This window comes from Orcinus orca, chromosome 18, assembly GCF_937001465.1.
Source record: "Orcinus orca chromosome 18, mOrcOrc1.1, whole genome shotgun sequence".
In the NCBI taxonomy this organism is placed as follows: domain Eukaryota; kingdom Metazoa; phylum Chordata; class Mammalia; order Artiodactyla; family Delphinidae; genus Orcinus; species Orcinus orca.
In genome coordinates, this window is record NC_064576.1 from 1,070,435 (window position 1) to 1,094,021 (window position 23,587).

General features: G+C 45.9%; 1 protein-coding gene across 4 annotated transcripts in view; it reads left to right on the top strand.

The window, feature by feature from the left end:
* Nucleotides 1–23,587, top strand: part of TUBGCP3 (tubulin gamma complex associated protein 3) — a 60,657-nt gene that overhangs the window by 1,900 nt on the left and 35,170 nt on the right. For 2 of the 4 annotated variants that reach the window (XM_033435022.2, XM_004273596.4), the window contains exons 2-11: nucleotides 5,601–5,708; nucleotides 8,797–8,864; nucleotides 11,955–12,032; nucleotides 13,278–13,495; nucleotides 15,259–15,431; nucleotides 16,207–16,325; nucleotides 16,949–17,074; nucleotides 18,821–18,889; nucleotides 19,255–19,387; nucleotides 21,347–21,513. In XM_033435022.2, coding sequence (XP_033290913.1) covers nucleotides 5,601–5,708; nucleotides 8,797–8,864; nucleotides 11,955–12,032; nucleotides 13,278–13,495; nucleotides 15,259–15,431; nucleotides 16,207–16,325; nucleotides 16,949–17,074; nucleotides 18,821–18,889; nucleotides 19,255–19,387; nucleotides 21,347–21,513 — 1,259 coding nt within the window. Of the gene's footprint in view, nucleotides 1–5,598; nucleotides 5,709–8,796; nucleotides 8,865–11,954; nucleotides 12,033–13,277; nucleotides 13,496–15,258; nucleotides 15,432–16,206; nucleotides 16,326–16,948; nucleotides 17,075–18,820; nucleotides 18,890–19,254; nucleotides 19,388–21,346; nucleotides 21,514–23,587 lie in introns of those variants that run through there. The other 2 variants (XM_033435023.2, XM_033435026.2) reach the window with 2 other exon arrangements.

Below are 23,587 nucleotides of genomic sequence, written 5' to 3' on the forward strand. Positions count from 1 at the left end.
AGGGATCAAACCCGTGTCCCCTGCATTGGCAGGCGGATTCTTAACCACTGTGCCACCAGGGAAGCCCAGGGTAAAGGTATATTGAGGGAAAGCTGAGGATACCTAAACAGAGACCTGGGTGGAGAGAGGGAGGGGCCCTGGAACACCTGTGCCAAGGTCTTGAGGAGGGCGGGGCCTGGCTGTTTTCTGGTTTTATCTCCAGCTCTTCTGTGTGTGTCTGAGTTGCCTTTCTGATTAGATGTTCCTGATCATAGGAGACACCAGGGAACTGATGTTGGTCATGATTCACTCATGTTAAAGTCAGGGTTTGCGTTACACCCGTGGGCCCTCAGTTTTCCTCTGGGGATAAACCACACATTCATCCGTTTCCATTGTCACAACTAGACTTTGAAGACCATTCATTCATTGCTAGGTGTCATCATGTTTCTCAAATTTTTTTTTTTAACATTTGAGGCTCCTTTTGATTGACTTAGTTTCACCCATTCCAGGAGGTTGAAAAACTTTTCAGAAAGTTCTGCACCGTGTAGAATTGTGTCTAAATTAAGAGTAAATTGGCTCCCGTACACCTTAAACTTATACGGTGATGCATGTCAGTCATATCTCAATAAAACTGGAAGGAAAAAAAAAGTAAATAAGCTGTCTGTGAGATCCTGAGGGGTCCTCTCAGAGTAAAATATATCATAAAGTCCACTAAAACGATGCTCTCTTTATTCTGTTCTGGACAGCTAGGATTGCCAAACAGTTGTTTTCGTAATTCCAAATTATGCTACTACTTACTGAAGAATATATGTCTTTAATAGCTTGCCTTGGTCTGTTTTAATTTATTCTTCCTTAGTGAACAAAGGAGCAATGTTATTGCTGCCTTTACAGTGTTTGAGATTTTAAAAAATTTTTCTTTTCATTGGTGGGTATTTTATCTGTTAACTTAGTAGAACGTTTGATTAACTACATTTTCTAGTGAGCTTACAAACAATTGGCCTTATGCTTTTATAATATTGCTTTTTTAATACTGTGAAATTGAGGCATAATAGACACTTGTTACTTTTAATGTGAATTTCATATGAATCAGTTTTTCATAAAGTTTTTTTTTTAATTTGTAGTTAGCTTCAAGGGACCTTCAGAAGCAAAGCACCTAGCTATAATGATGCTTGACACTTTTATAAAGTTAGTAGAACCATTATTTCCCACCTTTTCCAGCTTATAGCACTTGTGAATTTGTTTGAAACACACAGTGCCAGTCAGTGAGAGGAGAATTCTCTCTCCACATCCTTGAGCCTCTCCTGGAAAACATTTTACTCATTATTATATCTTTGGATAGTCATTATTTCTGTCTTTGGAAACAATGTACTTGACGTTATAGTGTTTCAGCTCTGCCAGAGGCCACATTCCTTTTCATACTTTGTAATCCTCTTTCTAACTAGAGATTAAGAAGAAATACAGGAGTTTTTGTTAGGTAAGTGTTTTAGCGCAAACGCTTAGGTAGGACTACAGTAGCCCATGTACTGAGGTCAGACGATGGCCCTGGCTGGGAACGGCCGTGTGAGGGCAGCGTGAGCCATGGCGCAGGCGGGGAGAGGGTGCCGTCCTGGTTTGTGGACCACAAGTGGTGTTGCTGTGGGGTTTATGATTTTTGAAAATTGTGAAGAGTTCTTGATGAAGTTCCAAACAAAGTGTAGTCTTTACCTTGGGAAAATCAATGTGTATTAAATATACATCAAAACATATTATGTGGGGAAAAAACCCTTATTATGTGTATGTTAAAATGTACTCTAAATGTTTATTAATGTGTATATTGAAATTTTAAAGGTTTAGGCTTCATTTGAAAATTGTACTTAATGGGTTTATTATTGCTATTTTAAAATGAATTAGTATTTAAAAATGATCATGGTTTATGTTTATAATACAGGAAGTATAGATTGATGTAACCCACATAAATGAAAGACTTTTAGGGGTCCTCAATCTTAAAAGTGTAAAGCGGCCTTGAGACCAAAAAGTTTGAGAACCACAAACTAGAGCAATGGTTTTTATTTTGGTTTTGTTTAGAGCGTTGCTTTTCAACCAGTGCTGTGATCAGAGTCATCTGATCACAGATCAGCATGTGATCTCACGAGAACCTGGTAACACTGGCTGCTTTGGGGAGAGGAGCTGGTGGCCAGACAGTAGTGGAGGGGGAAGACTTTACTGTATGCAGTGTTACGTCTTTTCACTTTGAATTCTCTAAATGTGGCACTTATTCACAACTAATATTGTGGGCCCCATCTCTAGAGATACTGGTCCTGGCGGTGTGTGTTGGAGCTTGGCGTCTGGAACACAGTCATTCCGACCTGTGTCTGGGGTGGGGATTGCTGGTTCAGGTTACTGACCTGTTGGCCTGTCCTTTACGAAAGCAATGTCACGTGCGCACAAGCCCACAGGTAGAAGAGGTGCAGGAAGGCAGGAACTTACGACTTGGACAGTTTGTCCTCCGTCACTTTCTGAATCTCTGGGAAGCACACGACTGTAGAGTTTTTGTAATTCCTGGGGACTCGCTTATTTTTGTGCACCTTGAAGTTCAGTGGTTGTCTTTTACCTGAACGTGTGGATAATAACCCTTTCAGGATGCAGAGGCAGCTGTCTTCCATCTGAAACCTCCTGGGCCCACACCTGCGTGCTCTCTGGGCCTTCGCGTGTCGGATTGAGATCCTGTGGTCCCACGGTGTCGCGGCCCTGGCTTTGCACCTCCTCCCAGTTTCTCTCCCACCCTGCAGCCAGAGGGTCATTTCTATTGAAGGCTGATTTTGTTGCCTGTCTGTAACCTACAGGATGAAGACCCCATTATCTTGCTTAAAGTTAAAAACTAAGGGTGCTGTGTTGAGTTGTAGTTTTGATGGCTGTGCTAGACAAAATGTACATTTAAATGACATTTTCAGGTTAATAATAAGAAAGGTAGCTAACGTTTGTTAAGTCCTTGCTGTGTGCCAGACGCTCTGCGCGCCCTCTGGGAGGTGGCAGTGGTTCCTAGTGGCCTCGTTTTAGAGCCGAGGTCCCTGAGACCTGGAGAGGTGAAGTACCGGCCCGCTGTCCTCCGGCTGCGGCGGGCAGGGCCACGCCGGGAGCCCAGGCCTCTGATCCTGGAGCGTCTTGTCTTGAACTCACTCATTCCTGCTCCTGCCGCTGAGTAGAGGCGGGAAAGCCGTGGCCCTGCCTGTGGGGTGGCCTCTCACCTGCTGGGCTGGAAGTGTGTGTGTCAGCAGCACTGCAGCGGCTCTCTGGCACTCGTCAGGCAGCATATCCTTGAATTCACTGGTGCCATTGCTTCTCACAGAAATGCCGTGGGAGGCTTGGCGGGGGGTGTACCTCCCCTTCCCCGCTCCTGAAAACCGCCCACCCCTGGCACATACCCAGAGCAGATTGGAGGCGAGAGTGCTCCGGTACTCTGTGGTCCAAAATTTGAATACTCCTATTTTTAGTCTTGGGTTAAGCCAGGTCATCACAGAGCTGCCGTGTGGGCCTCCTTGTCTGGGACTCTTGATGGAGTACGTTTGGCTTTGATGGTTTGGATTTTAGAATCCAGTCATTGGCCTCCTTGAGGAACAGTGTCCTGAGTAGCCCTGAATCCCACTACTGTGTCCTTTCCACCTGGGTCTCTGGCTTTTCACCTGGCAGGCTCCTGCCTGTCTTAAAGGTCACTTCCTCGGAGGGGCCTTGCGTAGCCAGCCTGTGTCACGAAGTCTTCCCTGTTATTTGCCGTCGTAATGTCCTATTTCTTAGTAGCTCTTGTCACAGTCTGATTACCTTGTGTATTATTGGCCTCATTCTTTTGTATTCTCACAAAGGCTGCCTTGTTAGCCACTATTTCTTGTCTATTCTATTCTTAGGGCCTGTACTGTTTGGCACGTAGTAGGTGCTTTGCAATTATTCATTGAACTACTGATTGAGTTTACGTATACTTTAAAAATTGAATGCTGTTTTGCGGGTGTTAAAGGAGAAATTTGTGGTTGGCATTGTTTGACACTTTGCATTGTAATCTTTGATGATAGTCACTATTAAAGAGAGAATAACTGCCTCTGCTGACTTCCTTCACGGTCTGGATTCTGTGCGTCCACCTTTGAAGCACAAGATAGGTGGATTCGGTTTAAGAAATAGCGGATGGGTTTTTCAAATACTCTATCATCAACAAGAAAGATAGACTGGAAACTTGGCTGGCAGGCAGATAGGGAAACTGCAGTGTGGCTGCCGAGGCGGGAGGGATGTGGCAGACGAACAGAGGCGTGGAGAGGATGTGAAGACAAGGAAGAGGGTGTCTGGTACTGAGGAGGTTTGAATTTTGGGTGGGAGAAAATTCAAAAGTTTATGAAACTTTCAGAGTGGGGATTTTTCTGTAATGTCCTCAAGTATGTTGTTAATGAACTGTTGTTTGTAGAACTCAGGATCATGGTAATCTAAAAATAATTTTTAACTAAAATAGTTATACAAACACTCCTTTTAAATAAGTGATGTTCAGTGACACTTAATATTTATAAAATTAATGTATACTTGGTGTAGAAAATTTTTAAAGTGGGAAAACGTGAGGAAGAAGGTCTCCCCTCTAATCCTGTGACTCCACAGAAACAGTGTGAGTTACTTCTGTTTGCTCCTTTCCCCCATGTATACACTCACCTTCTGTGTTGTGGTGCAGTGGTGTTTAAGGAAGACTCCGCACGTGCGTGTGTGTGTGTGTACATGTGTGCGTGTGTGCGTGTGTATGTGTGCTGGAGGTGGGAAGGCGGTCTGAGGAGCTAGGTGGGGGAGGGTGTGTCAGGGTTCTCAGCTGGACGTGAGTGAGGCGTCCTCAAGGAAGGGCAGGACCGCAGAGCATGGCTGGTGTGTCGTGAGCTGGGCCAGGAGAGGTGGCAGGTGGCAAGGGGCCCAGTGTTGTAGCCTTCCTCGGGATCAGCCTGACTGCGTGTGGGTAATTCACTCCAGGGGCAAAAGGAGGAGTAGGTCACCAGCTACTCAGGAGACTTGTTGAGATGGGCTAGTGGCTATGGAGTGATCATAGTGGGATCCACTTTTAGAAGTCGAGTCAGCAGGGTTTACTGATCTGCCTTGTTTTCTTTGCTCTTGTAGGTTTATGCCTTAGAAAAAACAAGATCCCCCTTTCTCAGTTTCATGGGGTTTTTGAAGGGCGTGGAGGCACGTGTCTGTGTTTAAGCCACCCTCTTTACCTGGAAGTGCACACATGGTTCATACGTTATTGCCCGTTTTGGTTGCTCGCGGCCAGTCCTGGTGTGTGTGTGCACGTGAGCCCTGGCTCCTCGTAGGCTCTGCTGAGCAGGTGCCATGGTTTGGGCTGGCGCTTTTCCTGCTCCTTTTTGTATGTTTATCAGTCCAGTCTGTTTTCTGTCTCCTAGGAGTTGTCAGACTTTGTGTTGCTGTCTCCCTCACTTTGTCTGTAAAGCTGTCATTCCGCTCGTTTAGTCGTTCATCTGCCTCTCTGTGGCTCTTCCGTCCTCTCAGTTAAGCCCTGGGGAAGGTGGACGGTAGATGCACATGCCCAGTGCGCTGTGTTGAACTGGAGCTTCGGGGGATCACAGCGTAACGTGGTGGTGGTGACTCGCACCCTTTTATTTGCCTTTCAGCCGACGTGGCCCAGCAGTTCCAGTACGCCGTGCGAGTCATTGGCAGCAACTTTGCCCCGACTGTTGAGAGAGATGAGTTCCTAGCAGCCGAAAGAATCAAGAAAGAACGTACGCACCCGCCCCGCGCCGCCCCGCGCCGCCCCGCGCCGCCTCCTCGGGCTGCCAGAGCTCGCGCTCACACTCACTCACTCAGATGCACTCCTGTGTATCTCTTCATATATGTATGTATTTCTCTGCATGCATGCATGTAGTTCCCAAGCACATTTTGATTATAGGCACCATTACAAACACATAAAAATATATATTAAAAATAAGGACAAGAACATAGTGGAAGGGGGTTGTTTTAAATACTATTATAACAACATAACCTGGGTTGAGAATGTGAGAAAGATAAAAGCACTTCATATAACTTGCTGCTTATCTTGTGATAAGATAAGTATTTAATCTTATGCACCCTTTGACCCGATAACAGAGGGTATTATCTTGGCAGTTAAAACAACTCAGTGAGTAACTCGCAGTACTTTAGAGCTTACTGTTGAATGTTTTAATTCTGAGATGGTCCTGAAAGCTTTCATACACAGTGTTTGTTACCTTAGAGAAGGAAGCTTTCCACGTATTAGCCCCCGACTGTGCGTCCCAGCAGCATCTGAGGGAGGGGCTCTGAGCACCAGGGCCCACCTGTGAGAGCCGCCCCTGTCCCGGTCGGAGGGTGGTTCTTCCCCAGGGGCTGGGTCCCCTTTCCTCACAGTTCTCCACACTCAAGAGCCTGGCCCCAGCCACCTAAGCAGCAGCCTGGCACCCAAGAAAGCAGGTGCGTTCTCCCTGCAGGCCCGGCTCTCAAGCCGCCCAGGTGAAACGGGCTGTCGCAAGTGTTAATGCCACCTTCTCGGAGGTAGCTCCTCACGGCACCGTTTCCCACCTCAGCTGTTGCATTATTAACTGTTTGGCCAGGGCTCTGGGTGGATGTCCTGTTTCAGAGCTGGGTACCCGAGCTGGGTGGTGTGGCAGCCGGGGGTAGGGTTGAGGCCCTGGCGTGTGAGCGGCTTGGTCTGGGGGAGGCTCGGTGAGCAGTGCAGGGCTGGGATGATTCAGATCTTGGGGTGACCTGGCATGTAGGTACTGTGTAAGGTGGGGGGACAGACTATTTAGCATACTGTAGAGACTACTTTCCTTTCTTGTCTGTAAAACTGAGCCTGAGAACATTGTACTCACTTCTTCATCCCTGATGGTTGCTACGTTTTAGATTATTAGTGGGAACCCCAACTATTGGGTACCGCATGTAACAGACCATGCCCTTTATGGACGCACAGGTCCAGGCCCGCTGGTGAGAGCACTGCACATCCTTGGAGTAGCTGAAGATAGTTTGTCCTCAGTTACAGGACTGGCAGCCACGTTGTTGAGTGGGTCCTGAAGGGTCCTTTTTTAAGAAGAAAACTGTAACCGTGTGCAGTTTGTTGTTCTGTGTAGTCTCTGTACCCTTGACATGAGGCTTGCTGTGTAGACGCAGTGCGTCACTTCTGCCCATTATCACCTCGTGTCCGCGGCTGCCCCTGGGCCTCCAGCCCGAGTCCCCATCCCTGACGTGGCCCAGCTGTGGTTGAGGTGTCAGTGGTGGTGCATGGAGTGGTCACCAGTGGTCTATCATCTTTCATTCATTCTTAGACTTAGTTTTTACATTTTAATATTTTTGAAATTTGGTGATTGTTTTTGGTGAATTAGATTAGCTGAGTTATGGTAGTTCTGCCGTCTAGAATAGCACAAAAATGTTAACTTGCCATTTTATATAAAATGCTAGTATGTTTTATATTGGCACAAATTGCAAAACTCGTGTGTGACAAAATTTCACACCTATTGGTGTCTTCATTTTTCACATTGGTAAGTGAGGTACATTGTAACTCAAGGCTTGTTTTGCTTTATTTAGCAGTCCATTAGATAAAACATCATTTTTGGGGTGAATATTCTGTGTTCATTTTTATTAATATCACTTACTATATTTTATTGTCCTGTGACTTTTATATCTGAGTTAGCATTAGTCCCATTCTGTAGAAATAACATGTAAAAGTATATTGAATTTTTAGCTGCATTCATTCTGTTGAATGCGTTTTGTAATAGTGCATTTTAAAGAGAGAGTTACCGTTCTGCACAGGAAGACTTGGAGGTGCCGCTTGATCAGGATGGAGCGGCCTCTGGTATGTCCACACGAGACATGCTGGGCCACACGCTCAGTACATGATGCGGGGGCCCTTTCCTAGGTGATGAATGTGAAAAGGTACTGGCTGTCAAGTCGGTCATCGTCTTTCTAGAGGAGAATTCGAGCATTTAAACTAAGTGAGCTTGGCTGATGAGATTTTTAGAAAGCAGTCCCGCTACACTGGGGTGAATAGACGCAGATTCCCGTAAGCCAGCTTCTGAGGGCGGTGCTTTTCTCTCGGCTGTAACGGGATTCCTCGGAGAGGCATCTGTGCACAGGCGGTGCGTGCAGCGTGCTGGATGTGGGTGAGCGTCTCTTCCCAGGCCCACGTCCTCCTTCACGGAGCTGAGCGGCGAGTGAGCTTCTTGTTGGTTCCCTTGGCTTCTAGAGAATGTGCTGTGGCCGTGAGCCCTGGGGACACGCAGGCATGGAACGAATTCCTGGGTGAAGATTAGCCCCTTAGCTGTTTCGATTTCGATTTTGAAACAGTAACTGACTATTATATCTTACACCAAAGCAAGATGAAGCGTTGCATATATATTAACAAAAATGCTTGGAAGGTGTGGTTTTAAGTCACACTGTCATGAATGGGGTACTTCTTTGTTATTGCCTTTTGCAGTTAGGATCCCAGAGATGTTTTCACTTCCCATCCCTCCCTCCAGGTGGCCTTTATTAACTAGCTGAACTCGTGGTACTTTGCCTCGCTGGGCGGTTTGTTACTATTTATAGATAGGATCTAAAAAAATCCCATCATTTCTGTTACTTTAGCTAATTTTCACATAAACTCTTTGATTCCAGCCTAATTTTGTCCATATTTTACAAATCTCAGATCCAGTGACCTGACGAAATTTATGGAGTTGAAGTGACGTTGCCTGGTTATTTTGATTCTTAAGCTCAAGATTCGTTGCAGACGTCAGAGTTATCCATTACTGTGAATGGTGAAATAGTATCATAAGAGTAAACTTTGGTGTGTGCCATTAACATGCTCATTTTCTGACTTTCCAGTTACCCGACAGAGAAGAGAAGCAGATGCTGCATTATTTTCAGAACTCCACAGGAAACTTCACTCACAGGTATCACGCACGTGTCTGAAAGCTGCTCTGCCGTTGGCGAGGCAGTCAGTGTGGCTGGGAGCACGTGGTCACCTTCTCTGTGTTGGGTAGTGGCTTTCAACTCTAGATAGTGTTTGCTTTTCAAAGACGTTCGGTGTTAGAAGTAGCTTCTAGCTGGGTTGAATGTGAAATTGCTTATAAAGATGAATGAAGCTGCAGTGAGAAAGCGATCAGACTTCCTGGGCAGTGAGCGTGTCACTGAAGCCTTAGTTACGTCCCTGGGAGGAAGCACGTCAGCAGAAGCTTTGACTTGTCTACACACGACAGCAGAGGCTTAGCTTGTTGGTGCATCTCATTGTTCATCAGGTGCAGTTCCTGCTGTTACTGTGAATAAGTTACAGTAAATAAATAAAAAATTGATTTGAACATTTTGTGCTTGGATGTTGATACTTGCACGTGAGTGGTTTGTCTAACCTGTTATTTTCATAAAAGACTCTGCTGGCCTTTACTCCAGTAAACTAACTGAATCCTAGGGGGAGATTTTTGTGATTCAGACTATAAAGGAAGCTGGACAGCTAGGTAGCCGTCTCCCTTCTCTTACAGAGAAGAGAGTGAAATCCTGAGAAGTTTACTGCTTTGCTCAAAAATCCCGGGTTAGTCTCACGATGGTGACGTCACGGAGCAGTGCCTGACGCTGCCAGTGGTAGCACTCGTGGTTCTTTCAAGCCTTCCTCTCTGTTCGTCTCTTGTGCCCCTAAAAAGAAGCCTAACTTTATTTGCTGACCATTTTGATTCCTTAATTCAATTGGATTTACTTGGATTCACTGCTTTAAGTACGTTTTTCTGTCTTTGATGATATTTATGAAGTTAAGAAATGACCTTGCAAGAGATATGGTTAAAAAAAAACCTTTCAATATGAATATAATCTAACATTAAATTATAAAATCCAAAGAAAAAGAGGAACCTTTTTTTGTACAGCCGTTTCCAGGCAGGTAGTTTCAAACTGCTGTATTATTTGGTTTTCTTAATCTTTCTCTATTTTAAAAAACAATTTCACTTGTGCATTGAATATTACCAAGATCTGCTTATCAGATGTCACATTCCCGAAATGCTGATTAGCCTTCCTGAGATCCCCAAAGGGAGATTTCATCAGTAAGAGCTGTTATGTCTGTTAACACTGGCCATTAGGTGAAAACATATTTAAGGCGTTTCTAATTTAAATGGCTGTTTCCCACAGTTCAGTTTGGAACACCAAATGCTTATTCCTAAAGCGGCGATGTTTTACATAGTAGCCGGCTTCCTAGGGCTGGAGGCTGAAGCGTGGTGGAAGACGTTAGCGAGCGGCGGGAGCCGTCCCTTCCTGTTGCTGAAACGTCTGCTTCTTTGGAACCACAGCCGTGGTCGGTGTTTGGTCCTCCCTCCCACCCGTCAGGGCCTTCCAGCAGTGTGCCCGTGGGCACCAGGGCAGGTCCGAGGGGCCCTTTGCCGTTTGCCATTGTGTCCTTAGACCCCAGGCGGGGAGTCAGGGAGCAGAGGTGTGGGCAGGGTGTCCTGGGCTAGAAGCTGGACCGTGGCGGGCGGGGCAGAGCTGAAGACGAGGAGGGGCTGCGGGCGGGGGGAGAAGGCGGGGCTGTGCGAGAGGAGCCGGGGCCTCGGGAGGGGTGGGCTGGGGTGCGCGCCGCTGGAAGTAACTGCGCTCGCAACGCTTGTTCCCATGCTCCTCTAGGGCTTACGGGGCCCTGATACGCGCCTCTACATTTAGAATTCAGGGTGTGCGCAGCGTTTAACGTTTTATGTGTGAATTGAGGTCCTTTCAGTTTCAAAGTCTAAGACAACAGGGTCTGAAGTGGTTTAGAATCATCTGAAACGTGTGTGCTGCTGGAGTTGTTGATTCTGGTGGTCCCACCAGCTCTCTTCTCTCCCCCTTTCTGCTGCTTCGGGCTCCGGGGTGCTGACGGGTGTGGATCGCAGCCCCTAGGCTCCCTTGCTTCTGGTTGGCTTCCCCTGGAACAGGCAGGGTAGGGAAGAGTGAGCCCCTCCTGCCGCGCTGCAGGGACACACGTCTCTGTTTCTGGGAGATGCACGTCTCCTCGGGGGGTCCTTTTGTGAGCCTGGACCACTGAGCGATCCTCCTGTGTCTGGAAGGGTAGTTCATGATACCAAAGTGTATTTGCCCGGACGTCTGCTTACCACTGGGCTGAGGCCTCGGTCAGGGCTGGCCTCTTTCTTCCTTGCTGTTGTCCCAGCTGGGGAGTTGGCTGTTTCTGAAAAATTCTGTGTGAATCAATTAAATACCTGGAATGAGCTTATTCTTTAAAGAAACTTTCCAGGAATATTTTATACATATAATGAAGAACTTGTGCAACCTGAGTAACCGTCCCATCATTTGTTTTGTAAATAAAGTATTTATAGTTTCTAGCCTATGCATAGGAAAGGTAGGAATCCAGGAATAGAGTGGAATGCACTGTAAATTTGGGATGAAACGTATCGAGGGCAGGCTGCTTGCTGTTAACGGTTGTGAATCGGGGGGAGTGATACATGTTTGGAAATTAATGAAATCATTATGATTGCCTTACATGGAAACCTAGGGGTAGTTATCCTGACGTCTAAGTGCTTCAGAACCTTGAATTTGCCAAGAATGCATGATGCCGAGACCTACGTCTTATACTTTGGAATTATTTTCTTTTTTCCTAATACTCTTTTTTTATGGCTTAAATTGGACTTAAGGCGGGGAAAGCATTCACACATTTTGTGATGGTATTATTCTTATAATCACTGTGTTTGGGAAGTTGGTTATTATAAGAATTATTTCAGGGAGGAAATACCGTTAGACAGGAATAGGGTAATTGAAAAAATGTTCGCATTGGGACTTCGGAGTTAGATTTCAGGGGGTTAAATGTTCCAAGGGTCTTGACCTCTTGAGAACGTTCTCTTGCCTTCTCACGGATAGCACTGTGGTAGTGCCTGAAAAATAGACAAATTCAGGTTTGATGTTACCGGGTGGATCTTAAAACGCTTTTCTGTTTTGGAAATAAGGGTAATTTAGGGGAGAGGAAGATAAAATTGGGAACTAGTACAAAGTTGTTCTTTTACTGTTTTCTTTCTAAACAGGGAGTTTTGAAAAATAAATGGTCAATTCTCTACCTCTTGCTAAGCCTTAGTGAAGATCCGCGCAAGCAGCCTAACAAGGTGAGAGGCCCTGTTTTCACAGCTCGACGCCTGTTTAAAGCACAGTGTCTTTTGCTGGGACAGTTATACCAAAGTTTGATAGGAATTGGCTTCCATACTTAAGAAAATAGTAGGAGAAAAGCAAAAAAATTCTGTATAGTTTTCTGGGCAGTCACGAGGGTCAAGAGATTTCTTTTTCTTTCTTTCTTTTTGTTCTGTTTTTAAGGGCATTTTTAGTCAGTGTGCTGTGTTTCCTTAAGATGTTTCTTGAGAATCATGTTATTACTTCCAATATAACAATGTCTGGTTAAATAGAGTATAAACTATCAGTTTTCAGATTTTTATTCTGTGAAGTTATTAATATTAGCACAGCTTCATTATTCTTTGGGTTAGAAGACCTTTTAGGGTTTTCTTGGGTTTTCAGATTATCATGATGAACATTAATTACTCTTATACCATGAAAAGTTTGTTGTCCGTGGGGTCAGTTTTTGACCCGTGTGGTGTTTGAAAGAGCTATTGGGCTGCCGCCCGGAGTCCCAGAGAGTCTGGTGTAATAAGATGCTCGACCACAGAAATTTGAGTGTTTAGAGAGTTGAAGAATGTGGGTGAAAGAGTCATATTGACCTTTAAAGCCTTAGTCTGAGTAATGAGCATTCTTTCATTACATAATAATGCCAGACTTCTAAAAATATTTGAGTAATTATTTGAGTTTCAGTTTGCTTGGTTTCTGAGTAAAGTGTTTAGTTATCAGACCATGTGGGAGTTTTGAAATTCAGAAAACTTTCCAGAACTTTTATCAGTTCAGGCATATTTCAAAACTATAATAACTGATTTATCGTTTAATAAATACAGGCACATCTCGTTTTATTGTGCTTCTCAGATACTGCATTTTTTACAAGTTGAAGGTGTGTGGCAACTTTACATTGTCAGACGATGGTTAGCATTTTTAAGCAATGAGGTATTTTTCAATTAAGGTGTGTATATTGCTTTTTAGACAAAATGCTATTGCATACTCAATAGACTACAGTATAGTGTACACATAACTCTTATATGCACTGGGAAGCCAGAAAATTCGTGTGACTTGCTTTGTGTCACTACTCATTTTATTGCGGTGGTCTGGAACTGAACCCACAATGTCTCTGAGGTCTGCCTGCACAAAATCCAGTTACAAAAATAGAACCAAAGTCTGAATGTAAATTATCTTTGCGGGTGTGGGAAAGCGTTCTGTAATTTCGTACCCATATTCGTGACGCCTTTTATTTTCAGGTTTCTAGCTATGCCACGTTGTTTGCTCAAGCGCTACCCCGAGACGCTCACTCCACGCCCTACTGCTACGCCAGGCCTCAGACCCTGCCCCTGAACTACCAGGACCGCAGCGTCCCGCCGGCCCAGAGCTCTGGCAGCCTGGGCAGCAGCGGCGTCAGCAGCATCGGCGTGTGCGCCCTCAGCGGCCCGACCCCGACGCCTCAGCCTCTCCTCCCGGGGTAACCCAGCTCGCGCGCGGGAGTCCTCACACAGTAGGAGTGGGGGGTGCTCGGCCTTTAATCAGGCATTTCGTCTTCACCGAAACTACCTCCAGAGCCTCGTATGTGCCAGGGATGTTCTAGGCGCCGGGTCTGAGGTGCTTTATCTAGGATGCTCCCTTCCAAGCACTCCCTCCGTTTCAGACGGGAGCTCTTCCCGCGTTTAGTCCTAGCTGACTGTGAAGGGTTTGGGCCGACTCCCGCCTGTTAAGGCACAGGCCCGTTATAGCAGGGGGCCCGCTCACGCGACGGCGTGCAGAGCCTTCTCTGGCCGTAACTGAGCGACAGGCTCTTGCTGGGCTCTCGTACTTCTCTCAGTGCACGTTGTCCCCTTCATAGGTGTGCTGTTCTCTTCCTCAGTTATTTAAAATGTCAGGAACATAAGATAAAGCTGTCTCGTCCTCAAGCGCTGAGATCTTCAGACTGAGGAGTGTGGCACCTTACGGTGCTTTTATATCAACGTGCTGTCACGTCCGGTTACACGCAGAGCTCGTGGCTGAGAATAAAGCGAGTGCCAGCGCAGGAATGGACTTGGAACGTTGCTCTCCTGCGTGTTTCTCCATACACGTTCCTAGAAATCCCATTAGCGCAGACTGTGCTCTAAAATGTCAGAAAGTGGGTATTTTTCCGGGAGAACAGTGGCCAAGGATTTACCATCAAATGACGTTTTCCACATGAGCGCAATACAGTTATAAGTCACTGTGCGACTTAATCAGATTTTGTTAAAGTTATCAGAAGATAGAATGTGTGTACCACACGTGTGGAATAAATGGAGTCTAGTATTTTAGAAAGACAGCACAATACATCCCAAAATTTCATCTTAAACTCATATTCTGGCTAAAAGAATAAACAGATGTTCATATTTTCACCTTTAAAATAAGTATTTGAAATAATTAGTGTCATGATATAGAAAAAGCTGTATAGACAACTTTGAACTGAAGTGGTCTTTTAGAATTTTTTCTTAAATTTAGGACTATTCAAAAACATAGTTTTAATTTAGTGTTGTTGATGACTTTTTCCCCCCGTCAAAAATAGGGAAAAGTCAGGGCCATTTCAGGTTTTTCTTTCCTCTCTTATTCGACCAGTTAAAACCAGAGCTCACCACTTGGAAGCAGTAGTGCCACTGAGATCCTCGTTTCTGTATTTTGCGGTCCCAGGAAGCGCTATTTTTGTTGCGGTTGTCAAAACATGTCATTAGAAATCAGCTGTCAGCTTCCTGCATCTTCAGGGAGCAGCTTTGACACGTTCTCCAAATTATTAGAAGCTGTCTTGACCTTGGAGGTGCCTTTGCCTTGTATTTTACGTTTGTGCATTTTTAAAACTAATTGCAGATTACGACATTTCTTTTCGTATCAAGGTTTGTGAAGACTGAGGGACAGGGAGGACGGAAGGGGGACAGTGTTTCAGATTTTTTTAACTCAACGAATGTTGACTGGATGAAAGATGTTAACTTTCAGGGTAAAACCAGTAGTGAATCTCAAAGTGGTTTTAGCTGGGTGGTGTGTGTTATGTATTTGTAAAGAAAGTCCAGTAGGTTGTGACTTGTGTGTTGAGAAGTCTGTGGAGGTGGCAGGAAGAGCCCAAGAGCCACTGTGGGAGACCAGGAGGCCTTGGGCGTTATCGCTGGGACACGGGGGCGCGGTGGTGGTGTGTCTTCGGCTGTCTCAGTGTCCTCCGTGAAGAGCCGGGCATTTGAAGACACAGACAGTCCCTTCCTCTTTCAGACAGTCTCACCCAGCTCCGGGCGTGGGAGATTGTCTTCGACAGCAGCTGAGCTCACGTCTTGCATGGACTTTAACTGCAAACCAGCCTTCTTTACAAACCACTACCTCGAAAGGTGTCCCCAGCGCTGTTTCTCGCAATGTGACGAGGCCACGGAGAGAAGGGGATGCAGGTGGTGAGTAGGGATGCACCCCTTGTTTTAAACGCTCACAACCTTGGCCTGGTTTCTCGTTCTGGTGACGGGGTTCAGGAGCCTCAGTCCTCCAGGCTGGCTTTGCCACCCTGTCACCCTGACTGTGCCTCCCCAGAGCCGCCCACCCCTCAGGTCCTTGCTGAGTGCTTTCCTGGGTCTGCTCTCCCTTCCCCAGTGACGATAGGCCCGGTTTGCTGCAATCCGATATTTATAGACCATTATCGCCACAACTGACTGCAGCCTGGAGTGGGAGCCTGACCCCACTGGGCTCTCACTGTGTCTCCTCCCACTGAGACCTTGGATCTGTGGGCTTTGCCTCTTGTCATGACATTGGGTAACACCTAAATTCTGAGTTAGCTTTTGTTCCAAGGTTTGTGGAAATCATAACTCCGTTTCTGCTGTGTTAACTCCTTTCGTCATGGTGGTGGAGATGGAACCAGGTTTGCGTGCTTGCTGTGCAGCCAGTTTTCTAAACATCGTATGAAATAATTATCCATCCTTTTGTGATTGTTTTGTGCTGCTCCTTGATCATATGTTAAACTCCCACATATTGCTTTGTCTTTTTAAAAGACTTTTGGAAGAGAAATTGTATGATCTCCATATCATTTTCAGAAAATCCTTTTTTCTTATAACTTCATATTCTTTCTCATCTTAAACTCATTTATTTAGTTTTTAAATTTTGTTCTGGTTGCAAATATATTACCTGGAGCGAATTGTGTTGTGCGATTTATTTCACCTTGTAAAAACCGTGTTACAGGTGCTGTGGAAGTTGCCGAGGCAGCCCTAGTCAGAGATATTCTGTACGTCTTCCAGGGCATAGACGGCAGAAATGTCAAGATGAGCAACGCTGACAACTGTTACAAAGTGGAGGGAAAGGTACAGTCACTGAAACCCCGTCTGAAGTGTTCAGAAGTCAAGACAGATGGCATCAGGACCAGGCAGGCACGGTTGGTTTGTGAGGCAGTACTAGGGTCACGAGGGCTGGCGTGCAGATTCGGGAGTCCTGGTCAGCCTGCACCAGGTTTGCGCCCTGGTTTGATCCTCAGCGTGTTGCCCGCTTTCCTCCTGTGGCGGTGGTGCCCGAGTTACCTGACGGCCAGGTATCCTGGCATCTTTGCTTCTGTCTTCCAGAACCTGCCTTTCCCACAGTCCTTCTTGTTGATCCTCTGTCCTTTTGCGACTCTTAGCCGAGTCATGAGGCCACTGATGTCACAGACTGTCCCTGCCACGCCGGCACCCCGGCCAGTCACTCCTGGGGCGGTGGGACCCAGGCCTAACACTTGCTCAGAGGTGTCTTACTTCTCTGCCTGCTCTCTGATGCTTTTTGTTCCCTAGAGTCTCACTGCTTTCACTTGAGTGGTGGTGTATTAGTTATCTTTCAGTTTCTTATGTTGAAGCCTAAGAATTATAAAAGTACAAATGGTTAAAACAATAATAATAATTAAAATCCTAGTGTTAAAATTTTTTTATTTTAAACTCTGGATATATTTACTTTTTAGGCAAACCTAAATAAATCTTTGAGGGATACGACAGTCAGACTTGCTGAGTTGGGATGGTTACATAATAAAATCAGAAAATACACTGACCAGAGGAGCCTAGACCGTTCATTTGGACTTGTAGGCCAGGTATGTTCTTTGTTACGGAGACACGTGGGGTTTTGGGGTGACATTCAGCTCGGGAAATGCTTAATCTCCTTAGAATCTTATAAGAAAGTCATCCTGAAGAGGGTTCTTTTTACATAAAGAAGGTTTGAAAATGGACTGTGTCAGTCACGGTCAACTCAAGAAAAGAGAAAACATAGTGGATAGTGACAAAGATAATCAAATATAGCGATTTTTAAAAATGTTTAATGAATACTTAGGAACACTGACCATGTATGAGTCACTTTACATATTTTAGTGTATTTTCCCTTTGACTTGATTCTCTCAATTAAAAAAACCTTTTTTTAATTGAAGGATAGTTGATTTACAGTGTTGTGTTTCAGGTGTATATCAGAGTGATTTGGTTATACGTGTATATGTATGTATTTTTATTACCTTCCATTGTAGTTACAAATATTGAATATCGTTGCCTGTGCTATACAGTAAATTCCTGTTTATCTATTTCACTATAGTAGTGTGCGTCTGTAATCCCATACTCCCAGTTTATCCCTCCCTCCCTTCCCTCCCTTTCTCCTTTGGTAACCATACGTTTGTTTTCTGTCTGTGAGTCTGTTTCTGTTTTGTAAATAGGTTCATTTGTATTATTTTTAGATTCCACATTGAAGTGGTATCATATGGTATTTGTCTTTGTCTGACTTACTTCACTTTGTATGGTAATCTCTAGGTCCATCCATGCTTCTGCAAGTGGCATTATTTCATTCTTTTTTATAGCTGAGTAATATTCCATTGCATATGTGTGTGTGTGTGTGTGTGTGTGTGTGTGTGTGTGTGTACGTGCACACACACACCCACACCACATCTTCTTTATCCAGTCATCTGTTGATAGACACTTAATGTTTCTTTTATGTTCTCTAACGTGCTGCACTAGTGATATTTTTAAATTGGCAACTCCATGCCAGTTCCCCCCATTTTGGTGAGGGGAGTTGTACCATCCACATTATTAAAAACTGCCTTGTACCTTTTCAATCTCAAATTCTGAAAAGGTATCAGAAGGACCTTCACATACTCCTGTTCCTCTGGAATGAACCCTGGGCCTAAGCCTAGGGATATGCAGGAGGAGAGCCTGCGACAGAACCTGCGAAGGACAGACAGGTTTCTCAAGGACACAGAGGACATACTCGTGGTTACCAAAGGGAAGGTGGTGGGAGGGATAAGTTAGGAGTTTGGAATTAGCAGATATGCGGTACTGTGTATATATAAAATAGGTAAACAGCAAGGACCTGCTGTATAGCACCGGGAACTATATTCAGTATCCTGTAATAAGCTATAACAGAAAAGAGTCCAAAAAAAAGAATATAGATGTATACATATATTTGTATAACCGAATCACTTTGCTGTACACCTGAAACTAACAGAATATTGTAAATCAACTGTACTTCAATGAAAAAAAATTAGAAGGGACGCAATCTGAAAATAAAGCGTCAGTGTCTAAAGTGAATGCCCTTTAGCTTATGAAAAATGCACTGTTTCTCCACTTCCCCCCTGCAAAGCTCACGCTGAGGGACAGCCCTTTCCGGATGCTATTAAATGCGTATGTCGTGGTGGGTACACCTGCGTGGGGACTGTGGACAGAAGCAGACTTTCGTTTCGCGGACACCCGAACTTTGTCTCAAGGCGTCGTCCTGCGAGGTCCCCGTGTGTTGCGGTGTAGTGACCGTCGTGTGCAGTGACCGTGTCCTACTTTAATTGTGCTCCGTCCTTTCTCCACAGAGCTTTTGTGCTGCGTTGCACCAGGAGCTCAAAGAATACTACCGATTACTGTCTGTTCTACATTCCCAGGTAAATACCTTATTTTTAATTTCTTCAGGATTTGAAGTGTTAGGAAATGCCACTGTACAGAATTTTTAAGTTTCTTCCTACATTACTTTTGAAAGATAAAAATCTGATAATCCTGTTGGGAAGGATTGGATATCTGTAAAGTTTCAGTGTGTCCTAGAGCCAGTTCATTGCTAATTTTCAGGGTCCTGTCTGCCATTGAAACAGACCTCCTTTGTAGCTTGAAGGAACTGTCGCTGTCTCAGAGGGACCTTCTGTTTCATTTTTATGAGGATAATCCTTTCCCCGTGTCTACTTCACATGGATTAAGACATGCTTGGCCTGTTTGGTGACCTGTACTTACACATTCTGTCTTTCCTGTTTTTCAGCTACAGTTAGAAGATGATCAGGGTGTGAATTTGGGCCTTGAGAGTAGCTTAACGCTCAGGCGTCTCCTGGTTTGGACGTACGACCCCAAGATAAGACTGAAGACCCTGGCGGCGCTGGTGGACCACTGCCAAGGTCATTTTGCTTTATTTCAAAGCAGGTTTTAGGGAATGTCACCGAGGTTTGTTTTTGTGCCTGCCCCTTTTGTATGCTTAACAGCCAGAAGGATGCTGATTAAATACAAATTAATAGACGTGACATTATAGGGAGAATAACCAGCTGCCCTCACAGCCCAGTGTTTATGCTTTGGAGGCTCAGGACTTCCTTGAGGGGAAGGGGGCGGGGTCTAGTTTTCAGAGATTTCGCCTTTTCCTCTGGCCCACGGTGTTCCAGCTGCTTATCTCTGTTCCTCTTTTATTTGTCTTTCAATTAGCAGCCTCTCCTAGCGCTTCACTCCCCCCCAGGTTCTGGCCCAGGTCGGGGCTCAGCAGCTGCGTCACAAGTTCCCTTGTTTGCGCGTCTGGGTGGGGCCTCCCCTGGGCTCTCAGCCTGTGTTTCTAGTTGCTTCTCAGCATCTTTCTCACTGTGTGTGCTCCCTTGGCCAGGAAGCCCTTTGTCTCTCCTCATCTGTAACCGTGGGCACTGGGGATCCCTGCCCCCTCGGGGTGGGAGGGCCAGGTGAGATGTGGGGGCTGGTGACCACCCTGCCCTCCTGGCTGCACGTGCGCTGCCCCCCTCCCGCGGGATGGTTCTTGGGGCCACTGACTCCAAGGGCACGGTGTGGGGGGCACCTTCCTCAAAAGAAGAAAGAAGTCGAATACAGTGAGTAAATGCCTCCTTTCTCTCCAGCTACTGGCAGCCCCCCAACTGTCTTCCTGCCGACCCCCATCCCTTTCTTGGTCCTGGCGCCTTCAGCTCCTCCCTAGGCCCCCAGGCTTTGCCCTCCCTGGGGCGCTGGGGTCCCCGCTCCGGGCCTTCTTCATGCCCTGTCCTCATAACCTGCCAACTGGCTCTGTCTCTGTTTGTGCACACATGCCAAGAGGGATCTCACTAAAGTCAGAGTACATCAGTCCTTCCCTTAAAATCTGTCTGCAATCCGAAGACGCAGACGTAGAGAGAATGGACTTGAGGACATGGGGAGTGGGAAGGGTAAGCTGGGACACAGTGAGGGAGTGGCATGGACATATATACACTCCCAAATGGAAAATAGATAGCTAGTGGGAAGCAGCCGCATAGCACAGGGAGATCAGCTCGGTGCTTTGTGACCACCTAGAGGGGTGGGATAGGGAGGGTGGGAGGGAGGGAGATGCAAGAGGGAGGGGCTGTGGGGATATATGTATGTGTATAGCTGATTCACTTTGTTATACAGCAGCAACTAACACACCATTGTAAAGAAATTATACTCCAATAAAGCTGTTAAAAAAAAAACAAAACTTTCTGCAATCTAACGAACTCCAGAATTACTCACATGGGAAACTCTTCGTGTGCTTATACTGTTGGATCTGGTTTTTGCCACTCCCAATATTTTATGCTGAGCTGTGCTCCTGGGACACCGGGCACTGTTAACACAGGGCCATGTTTTCAAACTGTAGGGCCACCAGTTAGTTAATGGGTTATGACATCAGTTTAATGAGTTGAGACCAGTGTATCATTACCAAAAGAGAAAAAGGAAAAAATAAGAAAATCTTTTTCCTTAAAAAGGAAAAAATAGAAAATCTTAAAGTGTAAGTATTGTTTGTAAAACCCTTGTTTTCTATATATGCCTATTTGTGTACTGGATTGCGGTGTAACGTGTGAGTCTTGATGTGGGTCTCAGTCAATAGAAGGTGAAGAATTGTGTTCTCGGTCGTATCTCGAGTCACGTTTTCCATAGAGGTCGTGGAGAGTCACGTGAAGCGCTCTGACTCACGTGAAGCCCAGGAAGAACCTAGGCCTCTGGGCTCCTGGTCCGTCACGTGTTGACCGCTGCGTCTGCGTCCAGACGGTACTAAGAGAGCAGCCACGCTTTATCTCCGTGACTTGGCCGTTTGCATTAGTGTTCAGTTGTTGGTTTCTGCTGTGAGTGTCAACGTGGATGTTTTGCTGTGTCCCCAGGAAGGAAGGGAGGTGAGCTGGCTTCAGCCGTCCACGCCTACACCAAGACGGGGGACCCCTCCATGAGGTCCCTGGTGCAGCACATCCTCAGCCTGGTGTCGCACCCCGTCCTGAGCTTCCTTTACCGGTGGATCTACGACGGCGAGCTTGAGGACACGTACCACGAAGTAAGGGACGCGGCCCCTTCCCAGGCGCGGCTTTGAGGAGCGTGGGAGCAGTTGCCCTTTCTTGATTTCTTCCAGAAACGATTTCCCCCTCACGGCGGCGCCACCGCACCTCATTGGCCTGCCTGGCCTGCTCTGCCTCAGTCAGAGCTGCACTTGGCCAGTGAGAAATCGTCACCTCCGTCTGAGCGGTGGGGACTCAGCAAGGGCAGATCGCTTGTCCCTGTTGAGCAGCAAGCTGGCGGCAAAGCTCGGACTAGGGGTCCCCAGTCTCAGTCCGGTTTTGCTGGCGGGGGGGTATTACGTGTTCTCGTGCTTTGCACCATTACTGTGTGAACTGAGCTCATCTGGTTAACTGTGGTGCTGACAATTTTAATGAGACAAGTTATCTGTATATGTGTATATGTACCTATTGAAATACAGTTAGTTCCCCCAGAATGTAACATATTTGTCCCTAAAAATCACTGCTATGCAAAATCATACGGTAAAAACCAGACTCTGACAAAAAGTAGAGTGAGGGGCACCACACTCAAAAACCTTGTCATTATGTTACATTAAAAAAGGATAGGAATTAAATGGAAGCTGTAGCACAGTTTCTAACACATATTAAACGGTTAAGGAATGGGCAAATTCTAGAGTAAATATGGCATTGACCTTGACAAAGCCCTGGTATTAGCTTGTGGGCCTGGGTGGAGGCAGGATGGACGGTCGTGGCTGCTGGAACGCGTGGGTGAAGGCGGCAGGGCAGTTTCAGGTGCGTCTGTGGGGATGTTCGTGTGGCCCACGTGGCTGGGCTCCTGTTTTCACCTAGTTTTTCGCGGGTGAAATTGCACGTAAGCAATCAGGGAAGCAGATCTGACCGTAGGTGGTACTGTTTTGTGCTTTGGGGATACACACGGCATCCACATGTGCGTGTGTGCTGTGGAGGCCCCCAGGGTGCCCTGTAGGCCTCGTGTGCAGGGTTGGGCTTGTAACTGTTGCTGCCTGGACACGGCCCTTTTGCCTAACATGTTGCTCTCCTATCCGAGCAGATTATGTTCTTTTAGTTTTAAATCTTACCCACATTATTAAAGTGAACACCACTTCATGTGCCTCCCTGGGAGTGTTTATGAGCTTCTCTGAAGTCAGTCCTGGGAGATGGGCTGGCTCGGCTGTGGGGAGGGCACAGCTGTAGGTTTGACTCCGTCTCGAGCGCTGGGTGGCTCTCCCGGTCCCCACACTCCATGCGCCCCCGTCGGCTTATTCCTCCTTCCTGTGTGCACTTCATGTTACCCAACCTGAGTAAAAGTGTTTTTAATCTAATGTATGAGATGTGGCGTCTCCTATGGTATTTATGTATTTGTGTTTCACTGGTTACTAGTGAGATTGACCAGCTTTTCATGTGTAGCGGTTATTTTTATTTGTCCTACTAATTGCTGTTTGTATTGTTTCCCCATTTGTCCTGTGGATTTGTCTGACTTATTAAGAGTCGAATCATGGCATGGGTTTATACATTTGGATATCTTGTATCTGTAATTGCACTTTTTTCCTTTAATTATTTTTCTTCAACCGTTTGTTTTCACATTATTTCAGACTTAGAGGTGTAAGAATAGTACCGAGAATCAGAGGCTTCACGGATGCTCTCCAAACGTTGGTTTTGCCATGTTTTATCTTATACTGAATTCCCGTTTACACCCGAGTCTGTTTCTGGACTATTTTTTCCGGTTTGCTATTTCTTTGTCAGTAATACTTAAACGTAGCTTTAAAGTTTGATATCTGGTAGGAGCAGCTCTTTTCACAATCGTCCTTGTTGTTTCTGCACATTTCTACTTACATATAGATTTAGAATTAGCTTGTTCATTCTGCCAGATAAAACCTGAGAGAGTTCGTAGAAACACAAACTATCAAACTGACTCATGGGAAATAGAAAATCTAAATAGACCTATAACAAGTAAAGAGAATAAATCAGTGCTCTAAAAAGCTTTCCAGAAAAGAAGAGTCCAGGGCCAGATGGCTTCACTGGCGGATGTGACCGGAGTGGGGCCGGGGCCATGTCTGCCCCTGTCTGCCTGGCGGGGCTCCTGGACCTGCTTTCTCT